This window comes from Schistocerca piceifrons, chromosome 4, assembly GCF_021461385.2.
Source record: "Schistocerca piceifrons isolate TAMUIC-IGC-003096 chromosome 4, iqSchPice1.1, whole genome shotgun sequence".
Taxonomy (NCBI): Eukaryota; Metazoa; Arthropoda; class Insecta; order Orthoptera; family Acrididae; genus Schistocerca; species Schistocerca piceifrons.
Window position 1 is genome coordinate 787,733,435 of NC_060141.1, and position 24,203 is coordinate 787,757,637.

A 24,203-nucleotide genomic window follows, 5' to 3' on the forward strand; every position below is an offset into this window, starting at 1 on the left:
CATTGACAAAGTATATTGTAAATCCCTGGTTTTCGTAACACAAGGTCGTCTTTGACACTCCCCAGCAGTCCCCTGATCTTGTTGGATGGACAGAAAACACACTTGATATTGTGTTTACGGATGATCCTACTAGTTCTGGCAGAAATACAGCCAGCATAGGGCAGGTATACCACCTTCTTTGCTTCATCTTGGTCTTCTTCAGGAACCTGTGGTATAGTGGCTGGTTGGAGTGCCCTCTCAATTTGTCTGTCCATGTATCCATTCTTGGAGAAAACTGTTTTGAGACGTTCTATCTCTATAGGTAGATTCTCTTGGTCTGACAGGGCACGTGCTCTGTGGACCAAAGTCTTCAGAACCCCATTCTTCTGTGTAGGGTGGTGACAGCTGCTGGCCTGCAGATATAAATCAGTGTGTGATGGTTTTCGGTACACACTGTGGCCAATTGATCCATCTGCTTTCCTCTGGACTCGTACATCCAGAAATGGTAGCTGGCCATTCTTCTCCAGTTCCATGGTGAACTTGATATTAGGGTGTTCAAGAAACTCATTGAGCCTGTCCATCCCATGTGGCCAGATCACGAAGGTGTCATCCACATACCTAAAGAAGCATGTGGGTTTAAATGTGGCTGTCTCCAATGCCCTCTCCATAAACATGTTGGCAACCACAGGGGACAGTGGGCTGCCCATAGCTACACCTTCAGTTTGCTCGTAATATTGGTTTCTACACAGGAAATACGTGGATGCTTCTTTAGGTATGTGGATGACACCTTCGTTATCTGGCCACATGGGATGGACAGGCTCAATGAGTTTCTTGAACATCTTAACTCATGCCACCCTAATATCAAGTTCACCATGGAAATGGAGAAAAATGGCCAGCTACCATTTCTGGATGTACGAGTCCAGAGGAAAGCAGATGGATCAATTGGCCACAGTGTGTACCGAAAACCAACACACACTGATTTGTATCTGCAGGCCAGCAGCTGTCACCACCCTGCACAGAAGAATGGGGTTCTGAAGACTTTGGTCCACAGAGCACGTGCCCTGTCAGACCAAGAGAATCTACCTATAGAGATAGAACGTCTCAAAACAGTTTTCTCCAAGAATGGATACACAGACAGACAAATTGAGAGGGCACTCCAACCAGCCACTATACCACATCTTCCTGAAGAAGACCAAGATGAAGCAAAGAAGGTGGCATATCTGCCCTATGCTGGCTGTATTTCTGCCAGAATCAGTAGGATCCTCTGTAAACACAATATCAAGTGTGTTTTCTGTCCATCCAACAAGATCGGGGGACTGCTGGGGAGTGTCAAAGACGACCTGGTGTTACGAAAACCAAGGATTTACAATATACTTTGTCAATGTGGCATGTCCTACATTGGCCAGACGACAAGAACTGTGGTGATCAGGTGCAAAGAACATCAGAGGCACACTAGATCAAGACAGGTGACTAAGTCAGCCATTGCTGAACACTGTCTAGAACTAGATCATGCCATGAAGTATGGGGATACTACGATTCTAGCACAAACACCCAGATTTTGGGACAGTGTTATAAGAGAATCGATACAAATTGAAATGGCTGACGATCTTATGAACCGTGACACAGGGTACCAGCTAAGCAGAGCCTGGGATCCGGCTCTGGAATTGTTAAAGGAGCAACGGGGCTAGCTGCAACACTACACAAACAGAAGAACCAGAGACATGGAGATGGAAAACGAGCCCCTGACGGACTGCCAGGCGCGCCAGACCGAAGATGGAACACCCAGAAGTGGGACTGGTGGACGCGGACCGCAGAGGGAACATCCAGAGTCGCAGCGGTCGAAAAACGGAGCGGCAACGCTCCAACAGGTCGTGGTGAGCGGGCGCGGACCGCAGGGGGAACGCTTGGTACTCCAGACCGTAGATGAAACCCCCAGGAGCGGGTTTGGTGGGCGCGGACCGCAGAGGGAACACCTAGAACCGCAGCGGACGGAAAACAGAGCAGCAACGCTCCAGCAGGTCGCAGGGAATGGGCGCGGACCACAGAGGAAGCGCCTGCAGCCGTTGGTGGAGGGGGAAGGCCATAGGCATAAATACTGGACCAGGTCCACTCGAGGAGCAGTCTCAGGTCGCACCTGATGATGGTCACGAGCTACGTGACCGAAATATCGTGCAAGTACGACGCTGATATCCGGCAGAACACCCGACAACCCAAGATGTCATTTTTCTCTTTATTCATCAATGCCATTTACAATGCCCATTCACTACTAAGCAATTCCATTGCTAGTTTTGAGTGTGCATGATGGCAATTATGAAGGAGTAAAAACAAAACAAAACCAAAACCTTCACCTAAGACACATTTCCAGATCAGAGTCATGTTTGTTGAAAGAAGAAATAAGAAAATGTAAGAAAATTTCAAAATAAAAATGAAATGGGGAAGGTGCCAATGATAACGTTCATAGATGACGTAGGCATTGGGTTGAATGGAAGAGAATTGAGGAAAATTGAAGAGAAATAAGATTTTAAAATCCCGTCGATGGCAAGGCAATTAGTGATGGAGAACAAGCTGAGGCTGCAGAAGGATCATCCATTCATTTGTCTTAAGCGATTTCAGGAAACCACGGAAAATTTAGATTTGGAAATAGAGACCACGTCGTCGCCCCCAACTCCCCCCCCCCCCCCCCCCCCCATCCCCGCTCGTCTAAAACAACAGTCGGTAAGATTCCCTCAATGTATAATTGTAGCTGGACATAAGTATCGAATACTTCTTTCCACAGCTTGCACTTTTATAAGCGCCTGCATGGTTTCAGAAAATCGGTGACCAACCACACTGGGCACGTGAAAGACAAAATGCTGTTGACACTGTTGCAGGACGGATAATGGATATCAGGTAGACTCGTACAGTGACCACCACTTTCTCCGTAAATCAGGTCTTGTGCTATGTTCTCCAGGAGATAAATTAAGAATGATGTTTGGATTGCTAAAGTCCTTCTCCTTCAAGTCCTCCATGCCCGAATCGACCACGTCATCGGCATTGTCGCTCCAGAGATACTGGAGTCAAAGTCGGTGCAAACTGGGCACAAACTAGACATTATTAGTATAACTAAAGGCGTCAACGCTGCAGTGTTACGTTTCTATTGAAAAATGTACTCCAGAGCCGTGCGTTTTATTTGTGAGAGGTGTACGTCCATATCATTTTAGGCTGTATTCTGGTGGACAATGAAACTCAGGCAACCTGCAGGCTACGAAGTCAGCGGAACTGCGCTGTGCGCGACATACCGGTGAACTGGCGGTTCCACATCCGGCTGGTGATGGCCCGGCCGTCCCAGATGTCACCACCCTCGGACAGTGTCTCGTTGAGCGCCATGCCCAGCAGTAGCACGCCGTCGTAGAAAGCGCCGATGAAGAAGTTCACCTGCCGACAGCAGCTCACCACTGTTTTACCATGAATGCGCAGCATAAATCAGAGGTAACAAATAGTAAATATGAGATATACGGCTAGCTCCAGATTGTCTGGGTGAGGATTATAAAACCTGCAGATTAGAGTAAGTCACGGTGATATGGTGAATCGGGTGAAATGTGAATTGATTTAATTCTTTACTGCTTAAATAGATGTCACTGTATGTCTGCATGCCAACAGTCTCTGATCGTCTGTGCAGTGTGCACGTGTTGAAAACAAGCTCCGTTTTAAAAAACGTAAGTACTTTGCACAAACCTGTTTTCGATGCTAAATAATTTTTATATGTTGCATGCATTTGTAGATGTTACTTCAGGTAGCGTAGTCCGCGAGGTATTTAGTGATATATTCTGCCTTCTTATACTGCTTATGTACTACATAACCCAGAAATCGTTGCGTCTAGTGTTTTGAACTTCTTGCCGTGTTATTCACCGTTTCACCCACAGCAAATGGGAGAAATGGTGAACTCGGGCAGGGGTGATACGATGAAGGACTTTTCTTATGTGTAAAGCATAAAGTTTTTGTTTAGGTACATCCCAACCAGGGTTTTTGACAAGTCATTAAATGTTAGTATTCTGTTTTATCCGACGTTTCAGTACAATCGTTAATTTAAAAATTACTTTTTATATATATTTTTTGCGAATACAGTTTGGTTTGCCAGTGGTTAGAAAAGTAAATATTCCAACTACCGCCATTGTTCCAAGCAAAGATGCCTACATTTTACAAAAGACATAAAGGATCCACCCGTGCTGATTGGACAGAGGAGCAACTTAACGATGCCGTAAAAGCGGTGCCAAATGGAATGAGCCTGAATAAAGCCTCAAAGGAGTTTCACGTTCCATGGCCAACGCTGAAGAGACGATTAGCAAACGGGTGCTTTATGAAAAAACTTTTGGGTGGACCGCCTGTGCTAACACAAGAATGTGAGAAAAAGTTGATAAAACATATCATAAAATTACAAAACTTGGTATTTGCACCGACAAGGACAGAAGTACGTACCATCGCATATAAACTAGCTGAGAAATATAACCAACATCACAAATTTAACCGAGAAAAGGAAATTGCTGGAATGGACTGGCTACATTTATTCTTAAAAAGAAATCCGGAACTCTCAATCCGCAAATCGGAAGGTGTTTCACAAGCACGGTCAAGGGGTTTAAACACGAAAAACGTTTCAGACTATTTTTCATTGCTGCAGAACATCTTGGTAGAGCATAACCTCAAAAAAATGGTTCAAATGACTCTGAGCACTATGGGACTCAACTGCTGAGGTCATTAGTCCCCTAGAACTTAGAACTAGTTAAACCTAACTAACCTAAGGACATCACAAACATCCATGCCCGAGGTGGGATTCGAACCTGCGACCGTGGCGGTCTTGCGGTGCCAGACTGCAGCGCCTTTAACCGCACGGCCACTTCGGCCGGCAGCATAACCTCCTTGATAAGCCGGGAAATATATTCAACGTAGATGAGGCCGGACTTCAGCTGAATAATAGACCAGGTTACGTGTTGGCAGCAAAGGGGTCTAAGAGCGTTCCAGCGATAACATCCGGTGAAAAGGGTGAAACCATATCTGCAATGAAGCTGCAGTGGAGAGAACGTGTTTTTTACCCCCAGCTTGTGTTTTGAAGGGAAAAAATGAAATGAGCGAGTACAAGGACGGTACGCCGCCGGGTTCCACGATTTTCATGTCACGAAAGTCGGCGAACGTAACAACTGATATTTTTCTTCTGTGGCTGAGGAACCATTTTGCACCGAGGAAGCCTGAAGGAACAGTCGTGCTTTTCGATGGACATAGCTCTCATTGCAGCATCGTGGATACATCAGAGTTTGCAGAAGAAAAAAAACATAATTTTGCTCTGTCTACCCAGCTACACCACACACTATCTGCAGCCGCTAGACAGTGCATTTTTTAAAGCTCTCAAATCCTATTATCACAATGCTTACAATTCGTACATTAAAATGAATCCAAATAGAAAAATTTCCAGACTAGTGTTCGGGGGACTGCTTACACAGGCATGGGTTCAAGCAGCTACGACAGAGAATGCAATATCGGGGTTCAGAAGCACGGGAATCATCCCGTTTAATCCTGAGGTCATCCCCGAATACGAGTTTTTAACATCAGCTTCAGATCAACATCAGGAAAACAACGAACGATGTGGAAACAGACCTACTTGATCTCGACCAAGTTGTTCGCACTGGCAGGAGATACCTAATCCCTCGGAAGAAGCAACTGCAGACGTAGATAACGATCAGGGACTTGAACACAGCCGGCCGAAGTGGCCGTGCGGTTAAAGGCGCTGCAGTCTGGAACCGCAAGCCCGCTACGGTCGCAGGTTCGAATCCTGCCTCGGGCATGGATGTTTGTGATGTCCTTAGGTTAGCTAGGTTTAACTAGTTCTAAGTTCTAGGGGACTAATGACCTCAGCAGTTGAGTCCCATAGTGCTCAGAACCATTTGAACCAACTTGAACACATACAAGTTTCACCACATCTGGGCTGTTCGCAGCGGGCGGAAAATCCACAGGAAAACATGCAGTCTTCATCAGAAGCAACAGATATGACCTGGAAAGTGGCAACAGAAGAATCGAAAATACCCCTGGCAAACTCTTTCAGCATATTTCGCCGATAACTATCCTAGATAAAGTTGCATCTGCAAGGAAGACGTCCAGAGCTTTAGCTGAGGTTTTGACTTCTCCAGAAAACATCGACAACCTGCGAAACAGAAAACGACAAAATGAGTCAGTGAAGAGTAGAGTAAATGCTAAAAAGAAGACCAGAGGAGAAACCGTAACCAAAAGAAAAACCGTAACCAAAGCAAAAACCGTAACGAAAGAGACTACCAAAGAACTTATCAAAAACAAGCAGCCTAAGAAACGAAAAGCGTCTACCACTGACACCGAATCCGACTCGTCGCTGGATATCCAATTGCTAGACGATGATGACGACGCGGATGATGAAGAGTGTTGTTGTGTAGGGTGCGGTGAACTGTACAATTGCACCAAAAAGGATGTGGATTGGATCAAATGTATTAGCTGCCACCATTGGCTGCATGAAGACTGTTCAAAATATGAATCTATGTGTGACGTATGTGGCAAAAGGCAAGGGAAATAAGTTCACCATTTCACCCAAAGGGCATTCGCCATTTCACCCATATTCATGGATGAAATGGTGAAATTGATAAAAATAAGTATTTTTTTAAACTTTTGTAGTACCTTAAAGAGGATATGGTACTGTTAATGTGTTACTTATGTATTTTGTGAAAGGAGAGTGTTTTCATTTTGTTTAAATAAACAATTTCTTGTCTTCTAGGAGGCCCAAATTTTTTGTTCGCTATATCACCCTGATTTACCCTGTGTGTGCACAGACTGGCGATTAAAAAACTAATCGTGAGGTCTATTCTGATTAGAGCAAATACGCTGAGGTGACAAGAGCCATGGGATAGCGATATGCACATATATAGACGGCGGTAATATCGCGTACAAAAGGCACAAAAGGGCAGTGCACTGGTGGAACTGTCATTTGTATTCAGGTGATTCATGCGAAAAGGTTCCCGACGTAATTATGTCTGCCCAACAGGAATTGACGGACTTTGAACGCGGAATGATAGTTGGAACTAGATGCTTGGGACATTCCATTTCGGAAATCGTTCAGGAACTCAACATTCCGCGATCCATAGTGTCAATAGTGTGCCGAGAATGCCACGCTCCAGACATCAACTCTCACCGCAGGCAAATGGTTCAAATGGCTCTGAGCACTATGGGACTTAACATCTGAGGTCATCAGTCCCCTAACTAATCTAAGGACATCACACACATCCATGTCCGAGGCAGGATTCGAACCTGCGACCGTAACGGTCGCGTGGTTCCAGACTGAAGCGCCTAGAACCGCCCAGCCACACCGGCCGGCCTCACAGCAGACAACGCAGAGGCCGACGGCCTTCATTTAACGACCGAGAGCAGCTGCGTTTGCGTAGAGTTGTCAGTGCGAACAGACAAGCAACATTGCTTCGAACAACCGTGGAAATCAATGTGGGAAGTGCGACGAACGTATCCCGCTGGATAACGAGGCGAAAGTTGACGTCAGTGGGCTACGGCAGCAGACGACCGACGCTAGTGCCATTGCTTACAGCACGATTTCGAATGCAGCGCCTCTCCTGGGCTGGCGACCATATCGGTTGGACCCTAGGCGCTTGTAAACCGTCGCCTGGTCACATGAGCCCCGGTTTCAGTTGTTAAGAGCTGATGTTATGGTTCGAGAGTGACGCAGACCCCACGAAGCGATGGACTCAACTCGTCAACAAGGCACTGAGCAAGCAGGTGGCTCCATAATGATGTGAGCTGCATTCACATGGAATAGACTGGGTCCTCTGGTCAAACTGAACCGACCATTGACTGGAAATGGTTATGTTGCCCTATTTCCATTTGCGACCATTCATAGGCTTCATGCTCGCAAACAACGGTTGAATTCTTACGGACGACAGTGCGCTTCGTCACTGGGACACAAATGTTGGTGATTAGTTTGGAGAATACTCTAGAAAGTTTGAACGAATGATATGGCCACTCATATCGCCCGACATGAGTCTCATTGAACATTTACGGGATGTAATGGAGAGGTCACTTCGTGCAGTTGTGGACGCCAATAGAGGCAGCACGGCTCGGTACTCCTGCAAGGACTTCCAACAACTTGTCAAGTCCATGCGACGTGAGCTGCTGCACCATGACTGGCAAAAGAAGGTCTGACACGATATCCGGGAGGTATCCCATGACTTTTGTCACCACAGTGTATTTTCGTTTAGAATACAAATTTCCGGTTGTGAAGATATAGATGAGTGAACATACGCGAGGGTTTTAATGCGGTGAAACAACAGCAATAGTGTGATTCTTCAATTTCTCCCGACGTATTTCTTGCTCGAACAGTCCACGGGTGTACGCCGGTCCATAGTGTCCAACGGGCACGATATTTAGGCTATCAGACATGTCGCCATCGTCAGGTTCGCGACATGTCTGAATGCCGAAATATTGTGCGTGTTGGACACTGTGGACCGGCAGTACACCCCTGGATTGTTCGAACCACAATAGTGATTAAATACCAGCTAAATTAAGCAGATACAGTAAAAAAGAGAAATGTGTTCAGTAAAGGAAGGGGGCGAAGTGAGGTGATCGAGGTCGTCATCCTCACGTACACTGAGCCACTGGAGTGCATTCAGCTGCTGTTCGAGTATGTAGGGCGAACTTCGTTTGACTGTAGGGATGTTTTGACTCCGAAAATTTCGGAACGTCATCAGGAAAAAAGAGAGTGGAAAACAAGAGCAGAAAAACTGTATGATTTTTTTATGAAGGTGATATGACAATATGTGGTATGAAGTACAGTGTGTTTTAACTGTAAATGCGTAAATAAGTCGTCAGTTTCCGGTGAGTAACGGATAAATAATGTAGTGGGATTTTGAATGTGACGTGTAGTATGTATTGTAAACACAAAAAACACAAGTTACCACTAACAACTCCTGTGTTTTTCACGATTTGGAAAATTTATTTTACTTTCGCTTTGTGACCCGATACCTTGCCTGTCGGCTCAATCGTCAGTTGCCAAAGGGAAGGAAGTCATGTGCGCCATCTGTTTGTGAATCATGTAAACACTGTTATGTGGGTTATCGTCTTTTCTGAGGCCGACATTGGGGACCAGTACTGCAATAGCAGTGAAAACCACGCAAAATCCACATGCAGACTAGCCCACATACCAGGACAAAGACAGGTAACTAGCCGCGCATGTTTGTTCCGGGTCTGACTCACTCGTAACTCGCAAGATAGCACGCTGCACGATACGCTAAATCGCAGTTTGTCTTACAAAGGTGTGTGTCAACATTCTCCGGGAAATATATGTAGAGAAGTGCCGAGTAGATGTTTCTCCTACTGCCAGTCGAACGTATTAGGTGTAAACATTCGTATCGCACACATACATGCATCGTTTTCATTTACTTGCCTTTATACACTGTTCAAAATAGCTACTGGAACAGGTGTATCAACGTTCTGTACGTTAAATCATTGTGGTCGTACTGCATGGCTTGAGTTCTTTTCTTTTAATGCAGGTGACAATGAGTCTATTGGTTGTGTTATGCGTTGCAGTTTCAGGCGACCTCTCACAAGCAAGTGGATACCAGTCCCTGTTTTTTCTGGTGAGGTAAACAAATGACCGTTGGCATTTGTGGACATTGTATTCAACCAAGCAGATGCATTGCAGCATCTTAATTCACTGCAAACTACACAGGTGATATGCATGCTTAAAAAAGGATGACGTTTTGGTCGGGTTGCTGTAGATGCCAATGCCTGTCCAAGTGTCTTCATGTTCTGGTCACACTTCGGGGAGACAGGTCAGTACACGAGTCGAGTTGGACAATGTCGCCGACGCATTATAAAACGACGTTCAGACCTATATGTGGCCACCTCTGCGTTGCAGCGACGTACTGATATTGCCAGATCACTGCTAGACGATCTCAGAAGGACCACTGGAGCCGCTGTATGCGATGAGACTGTAATGAACAACTTACGAGAAAGCTTTGCGACACGGATGTCGTGTCTGAGTATCCCGCTTGACACGACATCTTGCAGATCGCCTTCAGTTCTGCCGTTCCCCTGTCAAGTGCAATCTCTGGAGACGAGTCCAGATATCGTCTGACGCAAGTTGATGACCGTGTTCTTGTGTGGTGACACGAGGTAAGCGGTATCTGCCAAATGTTGTCCAGGATATCGTCAGATTTCCAAGATTCTGAGATTTTATGGGCAGGATTCACTGTTGACAGCCATACAGATCTTGTCGTTGTCCATGGTTGCCTTATAGCCAGGAAAATCCTATTAGATCATGTGGTGGATGCTGCATACGACGGTGGGCCCGAATTCCTTCTCATGCCAAGGTCTATGTGGTAGGCGTCACCAGGGATGTGTTGCAAAGCATGAACACTGAAGCAATGTTATGACTGGCGACGAGTACCGACTTACACCCCATCGAGAATGTGTCGGACATGTCTGACAGATGTTTGCATGGTCATCCTGTTCCACAGCACACTCTCCAACATCTCTCGTGGGTTCTCCTTCAAGGGTGAACTCTAAAGACTTATACAGCGCGTGTCCCGTATGTGTCACGAGTGATAATCGCTTATGGAGTGCATACACATTATTGAAGCTCTCAAAGTCTAATGAAAATCACCAAAGATGACCGGATGAATGATTGTTTCCACTTTGTTTTCGAGACCTGTCAGACATTTCAGTTCTTTCTCTGGAATCCACACTGAGGGTGTCAGACCAGACGACGATTAATCATTCGTTCCATGGTCTTTATTACACAGCTCATTAAGGCAGCACTTTGGTAACTACTGGGACAAGTGCGGTCCTTTCCTGGTTTGAGGAGAGGTATCAGAATTGCCTCTCTCCACGAGTTAGGAAAATTAAGTGTCTGCTATATAAGATTAAAACATTCGAGAAGGATTTCCCTTGACGCTGCTGGCCAATGTCGAAGCATGCACTACCGGATTTGGCCGTGACTGGGTGCAGTATCATGAGAAGATATATTTGATTGCCTCACGCCAGGACCGACCCAAGATACCTAGGATCTACCAAATATATCTACTACCGGCCATAATTTTAGATCCAACTCACGTAATTTCATTTAAAAAGCCTCTATTTTATATTAAATTACATATAAAATTAATAAAATAAATATTTTTCTTATCATGTTCACTTGCTATAAAATAATTATTTCTTCATACAAAAGGGGAACGTAAGAAAATAAATCTATTTTTTTTTTATAAAAGGTACACCTAAGAAAAAAGTTTAATTCATTCTCACAAAAGCTAATTCATTTTAAAAATTTTGCTGGCTCTCCAGTTCAGAGTATTTTATTATTTAACTGAGCAGTCAGAATTATGTGTATATGTATGTACTGAGCTGCAGACCTAGAAACGACGGAGAGGCTTCGTCCCCACGACAGGCTGCAGCAGTCCACTCACCCTACTGCTGCCCCACACCGAACCCAGGGTTGCTGTGTAGTTCGGACCCCAGTTCGAGCGAATGATTTGGCCAACCATATCGTCGGTCATGAATCCCACCGCATCGAAAATTTATGGAACAAAGTCGAGAAGTCAGTTCGTGCACAAAACACTGTATCAGCAACACTTCGTTGTGGACGGCTATAGAGGGAGCATGGCTCAATATTTGTGCAAGGGACTTTAACGACTTGTTAAGTCCATGTCACGGCGAGAAAAACGAGGTCCGACACCATATTAGGAGGTATCCACGAATTTTGCCACTTAAGTTTACACACAGCACTCATACTAACACAAAAGCAACACAATTATAAAATAAAACGGTGTGTTAGCAGATGAGATGTGGAGCCCTTCCATGGAGCTGTAATGACTACCAACTGGCACCTGTTAAGAACTGCTAACTAACTAGCGAATGCTAGCCGCTGTATAGGCGAAGCACCGTTCTCCACTTGATCCATGTTAAAAGCGACTAAAACTCACAAATACAGTAGATGCAAACGTAATACACAATCGCTTAACATCCATAAATTCATTTAGAAACTTTTAAAAATATCTTGGTTAGCTGATGTGGGGGAGGTGACCAAGCAGCGAGGTTTTGTGTTGTATTGTGAACGTTAAGCAAGTTTGCATTATGTTTGCATTTACTGTATTTGTGAATATTAGTCGCTTTTATTATGGCTCAAGAGGGAAACGATGCTTCCCCTTTACAGAGGCTAGCCTTTGCTAGTCCGTTAGCAGCTGGTGATAGGTACCAATTGATACCCACAGCAGCTCCATCTACCAGGTTCACACGTCTTCTGGTAACGCATCATTTTATTTTATAACTATGCTGCTTTTATGTTAGTTTTTAAGGCGAATTAGTTTTCTCATACATGTCCATTATGTTACACATTTCAGAATCTCATATCTGAAAATAGACATGTAGACTGAAACCGGACACTGGAATTAAAAGTAAATATATTATTGCCTTATGGACTGTATATTTATGGCACTGTAAAACAAAATAAACCTGTCACACGTAGACGTTGATACCAGTGTACTTCGCTGAATCCACCAACGTGCAATATGCAACTGAATTCGCGATCATTTCATTGTTGAGTGATACATAAACTTCCAAGCAGTACGTTATGCTGCCAACCGCAAAAACAGAAAATATCAATTTTAAATGCATTTCTACCCGTTAAGCTTTTGTCAGATATACGATATAGCTGTCTCATCTAGAACACACTTCTCCGTTGGAATTTGGCTTCATTATTGGCGGATTAAATTGTTCGCAAAATTAGTTTTACTGACAGGATCAGTGCCTGTGACAGGCGGAGAATGTAAGAGATGAATCTGAAAGACTTGGGAACAGACAATTGAAAAAAAATTTAAAAAAAATAGCAAAAACTTCGTTTTGGTTTTTGTGTCAAGTACCAGATATGTTGGTGTAATTATCGTTTCGCATCTGAATGTTCCCAATCCTTGATTACATCTTTAATTTTATCATAGAGTTGTAACTTCTACATCAGCAAAGAAATTGTCTCAAAATTATAATTACTTACAAATGTATTTCTTTGGAGTGTCCAACATTTAATACTAAATTTCAGTGATCATATTTTCTCTGCCTCGAGATGACTGAGTGTTGTGTGTTCATCATCATTTCGTCATCATTGACTCGCAAGTCGCCGAAGTGGCGTCAACTAAAAAGGACTTGCAGTACGGCGGCCGAACTCCCCCCGCATGGGGCCTCCCGGCCAACAATGCCATACGATCATTTCATTTATTCTCAGCTTGCTAATGTGTTCTTCTTTTGTATCTTATGTGAATAAATGTGTCGGATAGAAAGAAATTATCTGGGAAGTTAAAATGTGTTGCTAATTCTTTAAGTGCTAATTATCGAGCTGTTTCCATCATGTTTGAAAATTTCCCTCGTGGTACATTGCTGCTTTTAATAAATCAACGATGTTTCTTAAACCCCTCTCCGCCATGTTCCATCATAGCACACACATCTTTCTTCAGTTGTCTGTACACCGATGCACTCATTCCACTGCATGAGGCAGGTGAGGCACATCCATAATATACCCAGAACAAGTAAACGTGCCCAAGTGAAATTTTCGCTGAGATACAGTGAAAAACATTGCAAATTTTATGAAGTAAACAAATAATTTTTAACTAGTTATATGAGAGTTATTCCGCCTTTTGTGACTGTAATAAAGTATTGTCTCGGCTGACCCCTTCCGTTTTTATTTAAACCATCTTCAGTGGTCAGTGTATTGGCTCCTTCGTTGTTTCCGTGCTTTGTTCTACACACAAGCGTTGAAACAGCACTGCACTGACATACAATATTTTCTAGTTTTCATGTTATTATCTATCCACATTTACCGCGTGTACTTTGTGTTTTAATCGCTGAAGATGCTTTAAACAAAAGACTCTAGTACTGTCCAAAAGACAGTGTACAGCCCATATTATACGTAAAACTGCAACTTCGGGAGAGAGACCTCCAAAACAAAGAAGGCAACGTGTATAATTTTTAACGTTTATAGCTGCCGAATTATGACACGCAGTTTTGCTTCTTTTAATCGAACTATACAAGTTTCAGTGGCATGGAGCAATGTCTTCGAAGAGAAGTTCAAGACGTAATATGTGTGGAATTTGATGAAACAGTAAGAAGATAACAGCACCACAAACCACAGTGCCGTCGTGAGGGGAGATCTCACGGAGTCTGTCCAGCTGTACCAAATGTAAAAAGCAAACAAGTAAGTCAGGTTCAGTCCCTGTGTTTTATTGTCACGGCCCAAAATGTTGACCCTGGACATTGATACGTACTATAAAAGTAATCAGAGACTGACAACACTGCATGTCGAATTTCATCTGCAGTGTCGCAGTACGCGGACTTGTTATGCAGAATTTCATGTCCTTGGTCGTTGTCAGTGTTTCATTGTAGCTCTCTTGTCTAGGTTCCCTCACCGATAAAAGTCCGGAGGAGTTACTTTTTGTGAGCGTGGAGACTATTTTGTGTTTCCCGGAAGACCGATCGAACGGTTTCCAGATGATCTGTCACGAAGGTCTGTAACTATCTGTGTGGAGTGGGCGAGACATCCGTCACGTTGGTACCAAAGAGAATGTCGCATTTCGCTGGTATATCAACCAATAGGTGCGATAACATATCTACTAGGAACTGTAGCTGTTTGTGGCCGTTCAGAGTCCCGTTAAAATAAAAGGATCAGTGATGTCATTCTTGAATAGTCCGCTTCACAGGATGACTGACCAATCCATTTCCATGAGCCAGCACGGATTTTCAGCTGATCGGTAGTAGATAATGGTGGAAATGTGTTGGACACGGTTTGTAAACGATGACTCACTTGTACACCACATCCTGGGTAGAAGCACCATATCACCTTGCAATTTTCGTACACACCATTCGAAGAAATGTGACCGATCTTGAAAGTCACTTCCACCAATATGTAGATACAGCGATGTATGGACAGGATGAAATGCGTTGGAATTCAGTATTGGCATGGTTGCATTTCTCTCACTAGTTGCTGTTCTGTTTCGTGGGCCTACATTGTTTCTCACGCTTCCATTTTTATAATTTTTTACAATGCTTCGAAAGACAGTGCATGCGGACTTGGCAATGTCACGTTACTTTTCACTGTACGATCGCACCACACTGTCATAAACATTGTGAAAGGCTGAATAGGTTCACGAGCAAAGTGAAAGATGGCTTCACCAGCCGAACACAAGACATATTAGCTTCACCTGCCCAGGTAAACACGCGAACTGTACCAGTGTCACGTGTTTGCTTCATTTTAGCACATTAGGAGAGACATTTGTGGGGCCTCTTCGTCTGGCCGCGGGACACTTACTGTTTGGTCAAGGTCCACACATGTGTTATCCTTGAAGTTCTATTCGAAAGGACTTTGCAGTGCCACAGAAATACTGTATGTCCATTAAAAATAACTGAAGTCCTATAGTGATATGGCAATTATAAAAAGTTAAAAATCACTTGCCACGTCAGATTGTTTACTGTACTGTTTGCTATAAGACCATATCACGAGGATACATTTACTCGTTCTGAGATTATTTGGATTGGGCTGCGTTAAGCTCTCTCACTCTGTGCAACTCAACAACGCAAACAGCGTAGACTCTTGGTAGTGATGAATATTTTTTTTAGCTTTAATCACTCTGTAACCTTCGTCGATCTACTTTCTTGGAGATCCATGGCCTTTCAACCATTCCCGCATCCTCGCATAGTGAACATGACCACTTGAAAGTCACATTATCACTTCGCCATTTTTTACTACTGGCCACGTTTTCACTGAAAGTGGAATGATGTAATGATAAATAGTAGATGATTTCAAATTTGCCTGCAGAAAATACGTACTTGGGGAAATTTGGGATTGACATAGCACGTTTTCTGGCACTCGAGCGACGAAACCGAGGTGTATAGAATTGTGAAGCCAATGTAGGCAATGGAGGAAACAGCAGCACTGCCAACCGTGATGAAAATGGTCTTTCCGTCCTTCCTTATTAGTTTCGTATCGGTAATTTCCACGTAACCTTCGTATATATTATGTACTTTCGATTAGTTCTATGGCCTCTATAGGATGAAGTTCCTGGCAAACTTTCAGTTCACCAGCGTAATTTGCTACCGCCGATAGCCGTGTATCCGTATTGCATTGCGAATACTTGTATATCGCAAATACCTTAATTACGGAATATGTGTCATAACCCTCCCGCCATGAACCATGGACCTTGGCTTTGGTGGGGAGGCTTGCGTGCCTCAGCGATACAAATAGCCGTGGCGCAGGTGCGATCACAACGGAGGGGTATTTGTTGAGAGGCCAGAAACACGTGTTGTTCCTGAAGAGGGGCAGCAGCCTTTTCAATAGTTTCAGGGGCAACAGTCTTGATGATTGACATATCTGACCCTGAAACATCAATCAAAACGACCTTGCTGTGCTGGTGCTGTGAACGGCTGAAAGCAAGGGGAAACTGCAGCCGTAATTTTTCCCGATGATATGCAACTCTGCTGTATGGTTAAATGATGATGGCATCCGCTTGGGTAAAATATTCCGGAGGTAAAATAGTCCCCCATTCGGATCTCCGAGAGGTGACCACTCCAGGGGATGTCGTTATAAGGAGAAACAAAACTGGCATTCTACACATCGGAGTGTGGACTGTCAGACCCCTTAATTGGACACGCATGTTAGAAAATTTAATAAGGAAATGGATAGGTTAAAATTATATATAGTGAGAATTAGTTAAGTTAACTGGTAGGAGGAATAGAACACTTCGTCAGGTGAATACATGGTTACAAATACAAAATCAAATAGGGGTAATGCAGGAGTGGGTTTAATAATGACTTAAAAAAATAGGAATGCAGATAAGCTACTGTGAATAGCATAGTGAGCGCATTATTGTAGCCAAGATAAACACGAAGCCCACATCCACCACAGTAGTACAAGTTTATAAGCCAACTAGCTCCACAGATGATGGAGAGATTGAAGAAATGTATGATGAGATAACACAAATTATTCATATAGTTGTAAGGTGCGGTTTGCTTATTCTTGAATTGAGAACAACTGTGTAAGGTGAAATGACAAGTTTAATGTCGCAATTTTTCTCACAAAATTACACGCTTTTACACAGTTTTCAACTCGACAACATAAAAACAGCACAATTGATAAGGCACCTTGCCAACATCAAAAAGTGAAATAAATTTATACACAACAACGTTAAATATTAACTCTCTGAAAGAACATTAATGCTAAACACAATATTATGAAAGTTTAATTAAAAAGTTTATTTACAAAATTACTCCTACACATACGTTAAGATGGTGGTCAGTAGCTGTGTGGGATTAGCCGAGCGGTCTCAGGTGCTGCAGTCATGGACTGTGCGGCTGATCTCGGCAGACGTTCGAGTCCTCCCTCGGCCATGGGTGTGTGTGTTTGTCCTTAGGATAATTTAGGTTAAGTAGTGTGTAAGCTTAGGGACTGACGACTTTAGCAGTTAAGTCCCATAAGATTTCATACACATTTGAACATTTTTTTGTTGTTCAGTAGCCGGCCGAAGTGGCCGTGCAGTTAAAGGCGCCGCAGTCTGGAACCGCAAGACCGCTACGGTCGCAGGTTCGAATCCTGCCTCGGGCATGGATGTTTGTGATGTCCTTAGGTTAGTTAGGTTTAACTAGTTCTAAGTTCTAGGGGACTAATGACCTCAGCAGTTGAGTCCCATAGTGCTCAGAGCCATTTGAACCATTTATTTTGTTGGTCAGTACTACGAAAATCGTCCTATTCCGGTTCAAAGTTCGGTTCTATTTAGGATGGCAATCAAGTCAACAGTGGATGGTTAGTTAAGTGATAAATTTAAGCGCAAGATTACCCAAGGCCGCTCGTGTTTAGAGTGGACACAAGTTGGTGAAACAACAAAGTTTACACCTCTGCACATGGTATGTACCTTAAGCTGCGACGTGCTGCCGACTGCAAGGCCTCTCTGTCCCAGTGAAATTCCTACAAAACTAATCTGACCTTTGCTGAACTTTCCAGCAGAAACTTTCCCTATGTTTCTCGATATGCGAGAAAACATGTACTCAGCCCTAGTCTTATTATGTGGCGATATACACGTGCATAGTTGGAGCAGCGTGCATATTATAGTGCCCTCTCATTTCTCGCAAGAACAGTTAACTAATTTGGCTGGTTCGTTTCTCCACAGTTGGAGCCAAGTGTTGCTACAACTAATTTCTAGCTGAAGTGCAGCCACTGTGAATGCAGTGTCCAAACAACTTTCTTCTCTGCGTCATACAGAGCATTAAGCGCTCCATTCTGCACTTGACGCCAGTTTAGAGAAGAGTCTCCTAGAAAATTTCTCTCATACCCTACTCATGGCAGAACTCCCTCCTTCCACTTGGGTTCCTTTTTCACGTCACAGCCCTTTTCGACCAATAGGAGCGTTCCTCTTATTTTGTAGAAACTCTCTCTACCAATCGCAATGTCCCTTCTATCAAACTGCATCGAAACATCAGTATTTTTCTCCTTCCTAGTGCATTTCCGCCAATCGAACGTTTCGTTCCCATTCTAGACACCTAAAGTACATTGACCTTTCCATGTGTCATACTCGCTGGACGAAATGAGTCACTGGCTGTTGTTTGTATCCCGTTGGAATCCTGAAACGCAGCTTTCTAAAGCTTTTTCTCTGTCCCTTGTGCAGATGTGCCCCTACACACGGTCCTCTGGCCTGAATCACCTGGCCCGGGGTTGCTGACCTTCATCCTGCCACCCCTTTAAGTGGTTTCCATCGAAATCCCCCCAGTGCGCCTTTGCTATGCCATTGTACAGCTGGCTTTTCAAAATTGAAAGCGACTCGTGTTGCCTGTTCCACCTTCCACTCAGACATGTATTACGTAGGAACGGTGTATTAATTACTGTCGATTGGCTGTCATCTCTTTTTGCATTCCATACTGATAGGCAAATGTTCCCATGACCGACGAACTACGTTAAGTATCTTCACCTTCTCGTTGCAATGTATAAATGTGTCATGTAAGGTACAAATCTGACCATTTATTCTGCCACCTTACATAGGTAATAAATTAAATTGAATTTAATAGTCGTGGGTTGACTAGAATTAGACAGTAGGAAGAGGAAGAGAAGGAAAATAGTAGGTGAAAATGGACTGGGGGAAAGGAATGAATGAGGAAGACAGCCAAAATTTCTTCAGAGAGCATAATAGCTAATACTTTTTTGAGAATCGTGAAAGACGATTGTATATGTGGAAGAGACATGGAGACACCGGAAGGTTTCAGGTTGGTTATATGATGCTAGGACAGCGATTTCTGAACCGGATTTTAAATTGTAAGATGTTTCCAGTGGTAGATGTGGACTCTGCCAACAATTTACTGAATATGAATGGTAGATTAAAACAAAAAAAACTGCAAAAAAAGATATAATTATAAGGAGATGGCATCTGGGTAAACTGAAAGAACAAGAGGTAGTAGGGAGTTTCATAGGGAGTATTAGAGAACAAGTGACAAGAACAGGGAAAAGGCATACAGTACAAGAATAAATGGTAGCTGTGAGAAATGAAATAGTGAAGGCAACAGAGGATCAAAATGGTAAGAAGGCGAGGGCTATTAGAAATCCTCGGGTAACACAAGAGATATTGATGAAAGGAGAAAATAAAAAAAAATGCAGGAAATGAAGCAGACGAAATAGAATTCAAATGCCAAAAAAATGAGATCGACCGGAACTGTAAAACAGCTAAGCAGGAGTGGCCAGAGCTTAAGGAAAGCTGATAGCTTAAGGAAAGCTGATAGGTTAAGGAAAGGCAAAGCTACGTTTATAGCATTTGTAGACTTAGAGAAAGCTTTTAACGATGTTAACTGGAATACTCTCTATCAAATTCTGCAAGTGGCCGGGGTAAAATACAGGGAGTTGAAGGCTATTTACAATTTGTACAGAAACCAGAAGTCACTTATAATAGTCGAGGGACATGAAATGGAAGCAGTGGTTTAGAAGGGAGTGAGAGAGGTTTTAACCTATCCGCAGTGTTATTTAATATCTATATTGCGCAAGCAGTAAAGGAAACAAAAGAAATACTTTTAATACGAATTAAAGTTAAGGGAGAAAAAATAAAAAAAGTTGAGATTAGCCAGCGACACTGTAATTGTGACAGGAGAGGTCTTGGAACAGCAGTTGAACGGAATGGACAGTGTCTTGGAAGGAGGATATAAGGTGAACTTCTACAAAAGCAAAACAAGGGTAATGGAATGTAGTCGAATTAAATCAAGTGATGCTGAGAGTATTAGATTAGGAAATGAGACTCTTAAAACAGTGGATGAGTTTTGCTATTTGGGGAGCAAAATAGCTGATGATGGCCGAGGTAGAGAGGATACAAAATGTAGACTGACAATGGCAAGAAAAACATTTCTGAAGATGAGAAATTTGTTGACGTCGCGTATAGATTTAGGGCCAGGAAGTCTTTTCTGAAAATATTTGTCTGGAGTGTAGTCGTGTATGGAAGTGAAGCACAGACGATGAACAATTTAGGCAAGAAGGGACTAGAAGCTTTTCAAATGTGATTCTACAGAAGAATGATGAAGATTGATGGCTAGATCACATAGCTAATGAGGAGGTACTGAACGGAATCGGGGACAAAAGAAATTTGTGGCACAACCTGATAAGAAGACTGGATCGGTTGGTAGGACACATTCTAAGACATCAAGCGATCACCAACATAATAGTGGAGGGACGCGTGGGGAATAAAAATCGTAGAGGGAGACCAATAGATGAATACAGTACGCAGATTCAGAAGGGTATAGATTGTAGTAGTTACTCGAACACGGAGAGTCTTACACAGGATGGAGTAACATGCATAGCTGCATCAAACTAGTCTTTGGACTGAAGAGCACAACAACAACAACATGTCACATTTATGTGGAAAATAATTCCACTGAATAACGGAACTCGCCGTTTTCAGTACGATTAAACAACTCATTGTGGTGTCGTCACCTGAATTCAGTTTTATGTTATGGGTATTTAAACCAGTCCCGTGTTGTTTCCAGCGGAGTTAGACGCATGTAAACAATGATGCAGCATAAATATGCTGACATAAGCAATATGGGGCGATGACCGCGAGATGCAATGGAAAAGTGTCACCACGTAGATTTTTAAGAACTTACATTGCATGTCCCAGTACAATACCTGGGAATGGGTACTTCGGTTTGATACCATCCACTTTAATCTATTCGATTTGCGAACGGAATGAGGGAAAGATGGTTGTCCATGTATTTCGGTACGAGCAATAATCTCTCTAATTTTGATTCTCACGGTACCTAAGCAAGCTACACGACGGAGCCAGCAGGACTCTTTCATAGCCCACGAGAATAACGTCGCCTTTTTTTCAGATGTTTAAGTTGCCTGACTATCTCTGTGACACTTTCGTCTGCCTATATGGTGCTGATACGATGTCTTCAGCGCACCTACGAATTCCTGCGATGTACTCAGTCGTACCTACCTGATAAAGATTTCAAAACGAGGGAGACCTGGTCGCACTACTGCCTTGAATAAATTTTATTGTGCAGACGAAATGCACATTCAAAAAATACTGTAACACATCTGTCTCTCTTTTGTTTTCACCACGTTTCAGTTTTATATATTCGTCCTACGTCGTACTACTTCGTCATATTACAGCAGGATAATTATATTATTTTGACAGGCCGTAGAAGAATAGCCACATATCTTGTAATGATATACTAACAGCCTCTTTCTCTCTCCTATGGACATTATTTTGTATTTATCCGCATTTACAGGGAGCTGCCAATTAGTACGGTAAGTGAAGATACTGTCGAAGTCCTCTTGTATATCCTTTCAATCATTCAAAGAAGTAGTCTCCTGTAGGCATCACTAGCAGTAAGTGTGAAGTGCTGTCGGAAAGTGACGTGATCCTTTGAGCTACTGCAACACATTTGTTCTGCCGGAAATTCTCCGGCATCTTGGACCAGGTACAAGTAGATACAGAATAACAGATCGCTCTTAATCGTGAGTAGTTAGAAATTATGGAGAATAAGGTCAGAGAAATGGTGACAAGGATGGGAAGGAGAGCCTTGTGTACCCAGGCGCCGGGTGAAGACAAGGGTAGGGAGGAGACAAGGGGCCGCCTTCTAGTTACGATTCGTTACGCAGTTGCAATCCGTTGGAAGTTTCAAAACAGCTCAGTCCATCGCAGAGTGAAAGGTCAGTCCCGATCAACACTGTGAGGCAATGTTTCATTATTGCCCTTTCACCTTGTCTTCAGCTGTTGGAAACTGAAATTTTCGCTGACAATAAGTTTAGCATCTCGCTGAAAAAATTAAAGCAGCAGGGTTTTGCACTTTGCGTTTAAAATATAATATCTGCATCATGTTACGAAAGCGTGTGTTTGTTACTGGACCCGAAACTTATTCTGATTGACGGTGATACTGACAATATGGCAGTAACAGAAACAGTTGTCTCAGTCTTTCATGAACCAATCAGCAGACTACAATTACGCCGCCACAGATGACTATGACACTGACAAAGAAAAGTAGTTGTATGGATAAATGCAACTAAAAATGGCGAGCGGAAAAGCATGACCAATGATGTGCGTCGCAAAAATTCGACAACTGTAATGCGTAAATACTGCCAACAACATTGCTGTCTGTTCCGTCTATGCGACATCAGTAAATGTTAAACTTTTTATGTTCTACGAATATCCGTTAAGAGCGTGTCAACATGTTCAAGCAAATGTGTATCTTTCTTTGGTTCGAGTAGACCTAACGGGAACTGAGACAACGCGGTATCGTGCTTTTCACTTAACGCTGATCTTTGCAGTCTCGGCCACAGCGATTTACAGGGTTCTAAAAGATAATTGTTTACAATGTACCACAGTGCTGTAGGTGAAATCGAGACGAACAAATTGACGCAGGACATTTGTGGTCTACCAGGTCTGGAAGTTACCTCAAAAGCTACCTAAGCTATAGGACATAGGCACCGCTTAGAGTTCGCCTGAAATCTTCCATCAATATTAAAAACAGATTGTTCTTGAACTTGCAAAATGTAAAACTGACGTTTGTGTAAATTTTACTTAAGATATAGTGAATTTTAACAGCATAAAATTAACAATTACATCGTTTTATTTGTGTGGACTTCTTCCTGTTGAACTATGGTGTTTGTGCAGGTTAAGTGTAGACGGCATTGTAAGCGTGATTAGCTTCCGCATAACATTACAAAAGTCTTTCTTCTCCCAACAGCGTCACGAATAGTTTCAGTAACTAATGTTAACGGAAACGCCGCCTAGGCCGGTGGCGTAGGGAAGGGAGACGATATTGAAAGTCTCGCGTGGCGCCGGTGCGATAATAGAAGCAAAAACGTTCCAGTAAACATGGATTCACAATCGGCAGCGAGTGTACGGTTACGAGTCGGCACAGACTTCAGTATGAAGTGTTTAATGTAATACAGTTTGTCTCGATTTCCCCTGCACTAGTCTGGTACATTGTATAGAGTTAGACTTGGCCGATGGGCAGCCACTGCGAGATGACAGCAGCTGCTTTGTCAAAAGCTTCGTCCCACTTTATTTCAATAATACGAAAGAAGAAAATAATAATAATCTTGAAGAGCTTTGTACCTGATGTCAAGAAAAGTTGATAAGATGGTGTGTGATTCCGGAAATAATATTTCAAAGGAAATATCTGAAACTACGTGCTCTTATTGGTGACGAATTCCATGTATTTGAATTACGTTGAAATAAGCTACTAGATATTCTTTCGGACAACAACAAATGAATTTTGCATATATGAAAAACTTGAAGTTTGCTATTCAAAGAATACAATATAGCCGGCCGGAGTGGCCGAGCGGTTCTAGGCGCTACAGTCTGGAACCGCGTGACCGCTACGGTCGCAGGTTCGAATCCTGCCTCGGGCATGGATGTGTGTGATGTCCTTAGGTTAGTTAGGTTTAAGTAGTTCTAAGTTCTAGGGGACTGACGACCTCAGAAGTAAAGTCCCGTAGTGCTCAGAGCCATTTGAACCATTAGTACAATATATTCCATTTGTGATAGTAATTAGAAGCAGATGTGTTTGTCTGAGGTGCTACGAAGCATTAATTGTGAATGAAACATACTAAACGAGAAACACAGCGTAATATCAGTGATGATTAACTGCAGTAACAGGTGACAGCGACCCATATCTAAAAGTACCGGAACGGAAATAAAGCATCTCTCTCTCGGACGTTAACA

At 43.1% G+C, this 24,203-nt stretch overlaps 1 protein-coding gene across 1 annotated transcript in view; it reads right to left on the bottom strand.

Annotated features, from left to right (window-relative positions):
• The window catches only part of LOC124795490 (atrial natriuretic peptide receptor 1-like), a 693,719-nt gene that overhangs the window by 43,372 nt on the left and 626,144 nt on the right, over positions 1-24,203 (bottom strand). The window contains exon 8 of the mRNA XM_047259536.1: positions 3,258-3,393. Within this exon, the coding sequence (XP_047115492.1) occupies positions 3,258-3,393 (136 nt within the window). The remainder of the gene's footprint in view (positions 1-3,257; positions 3,394-24,203) is intronic.